This window comes from Seriola lalandi, unplaced genomic scaffold (assembly GCF_002814215.2).
Source record: "Seriola lalandi dorsalis isolate HSWRI2012SDOR001 ecotype SW California unplaced genomic scaffold, Sedor1 jcf7180002003461, whole genome shotgun sequence".
Lineage (NCBI taxonomy): Eukaryota > Metazoa > Chordata > Actinopteri > Carangiformes > Carangidae > Seriola > Seriola lalandi.
The window spans coordinates 1-2,030 of NW_019474117.1; the positions used below are offsets into that span (position 1 = coordinate 1).

Genomic DNA, 2,030 nt, shown 5'->3' on the forward strand with positions numbered 1-2,030 from the left:
TTGTGTCAGGGGGACCTTTTGGTGATGAATCCGGGTTGCTGTGCCAGAAATAGCCCTGTGGTTTGGGGCATGTTTGATGGGGCTATTTTCATGGTGCTGCAGGGAAAGAGCTGCAGTTCGGCCTGTGTGGGGTTGCATCAGGGGCTTCCCTCTTGTGTTTCCTTGCATCTTCCAAGCTGCTGGAAGTGCAGCTACAACCCTAAAATACCATTCCCAAATTGTACATGTTCTGAACTTTCACTGTGTTTTCACAGCTCAGTTTCATGAAGCGTGTAGAGTTTGTGTGTGTTTTGGAAGTGGAGGACACTAGCATTGTCATCCAGCTATTTTTGACTATTCAATACTTTTCTCTCTCTCTCTCTCTCTCTCTCTCTCTCTCTCTCTCTCTCTTTGTCACTCTGCCAATCACCAGACATAAATGAATGTGAGACGGGGACCCATAACTGCCAAGATGATGAAATGTGTTGGAACTATTATGGAGGCTTCCGCTGCTATCCCAGAAACCCCTGCGAGGCGCCTTATGCCAAAACCTCTGAAAAGTCAGTAAACATCATCCAGTTTTTTTTTTTTTTGTTTCACTATCATCAATTCATTTTACTGAGATTGTGATAATTGTTGTGTGTTGTGTGCAGTCGCTGTATCTGCCGCTCTCAGGCTGAGTGCCAGGGTCTCCCACCATCAATTGTCTACAAATACATGAGCATCCAGGCAGACCGGACTGTGCCAGCGGACATCTTCCAGATTCAGGCAACCAACATCTACGCCAACACACACAACACCTTCAGGATCAAAGCTGGAAATGAGGGAGGAGAATTTTTCCTGCGGGTAAGAGTCAGTGGGAATTTTTGTCTGGCATGAATCAGTTAATTAAATGCTAAACTGCTGGTGTCATGATGCTCTCAAAATTTGTAGTATCAACCTAAATCCATTTAATTACTCACATTTTGACACTGTTATCGCCCTGACTTCACCTCATACAATTACCCTACCTGATATACAGTATATATAACATATGGCACCTGTAACACAGTAGTTACAGTTATACTGTGTTCTCCCCATTTCCTAGATATTATCTGGCACTCTGAGCAAACAAGACTCAGAGTCAATAGCCATGCCAGCACATAGGCAGTGAGCCAAAGGCTAATGTCAAAATGCTAACAAACTCACCATCACAATGCTAACATGTTGTTATTTAGCAAGTATAAAGTGTTCAGCATCTTAGTTTAGCTTGTTAGCATGCACATGTACAGCTGAGGTTGATGGGAATGTCAGTTGCTCACAAACCAAACAAATTAAAGGTTTGACCTGTTGATGGCACTAGTTAGTTACTACAGTTCATCCTGAAGGCAACATGAATGTGTGTACCAATTTAAATGGCAATCTAAGTAACTAAAAGCAAAAAAAGTGCGACCAAACTCAGTAGGATTCATCTTCTGGGGACCATAAATGTCTGAATGTACAAAAAAATGTCATGACAATCCGTCCGATAGTTGTAGACATATTTTAGTCTGGACCAAAGTGATGGACCGGCTGCCCAACACACTGACATTGCCATCCATAGAGTTGTGCCGCTAGCATGGCTAAAAACAACAGAAACAAATCTGATAATGTAAACTATGTATGTCAATGTTAAAATTGTGTCAAAAAAGATACATGTTAAATCTGTATTCACGTGCTCACACATGAACTGATCAAGGTTTTCTTTTTTTTTCTTTTTCTTTTTTTTTTTTGCAGCGTTCCAGCAATGTTAGTGCCATGCTAGTGCTAACCAAGCCTCTGTCAGGCCCTAAGGAGTACATTGTGGACCTGGAGATGATCACTCACCATCTGACCATGAACTACCGCTCCAGCTCACTGCTGCGGCTCACCATCATAGTCGGGCCCTACGCTTTCTGAGCACCGCAATTCCCAGCAGCCCACATACTGGTTCAGCAAACATAGCAGTGTAGCACAGCAGATACCTTTATCAGCATAAAATACTGTACATTTTCATACAATACATGCATACAACATATAACATATAACATAGG

At 42.4% G+C, this 2,030-nt stretch overlaps 1 protein-coding gene across 1 annotated transcript; it reads left to right on the plus strand.

Moving 5' to 3' along the window:
- Positions 1–391: 391 nt before the first annotated feature.
- Positions 392–2,024, plus strand: LOC111667363 (EGF-containing fibulin-like extracellular matrix protein 1). Its single transcript, XM_023423036.2, has 3 exons — positions 392–539; positions 633–825; positions 1,735–2,024. Exons 1-3 carry the CDS (start codon positions 460–462, stop codon positions 1,894–1,896), a joined length of 435 nt encoding a protein of 144 aa, XP_023278804.2. The 5' UTR covers positions 392–459; the 3' UTR covers positions 1,897–2,024.
- Positions 2,025–2,030: the final 6 nt, after the last annotated feature.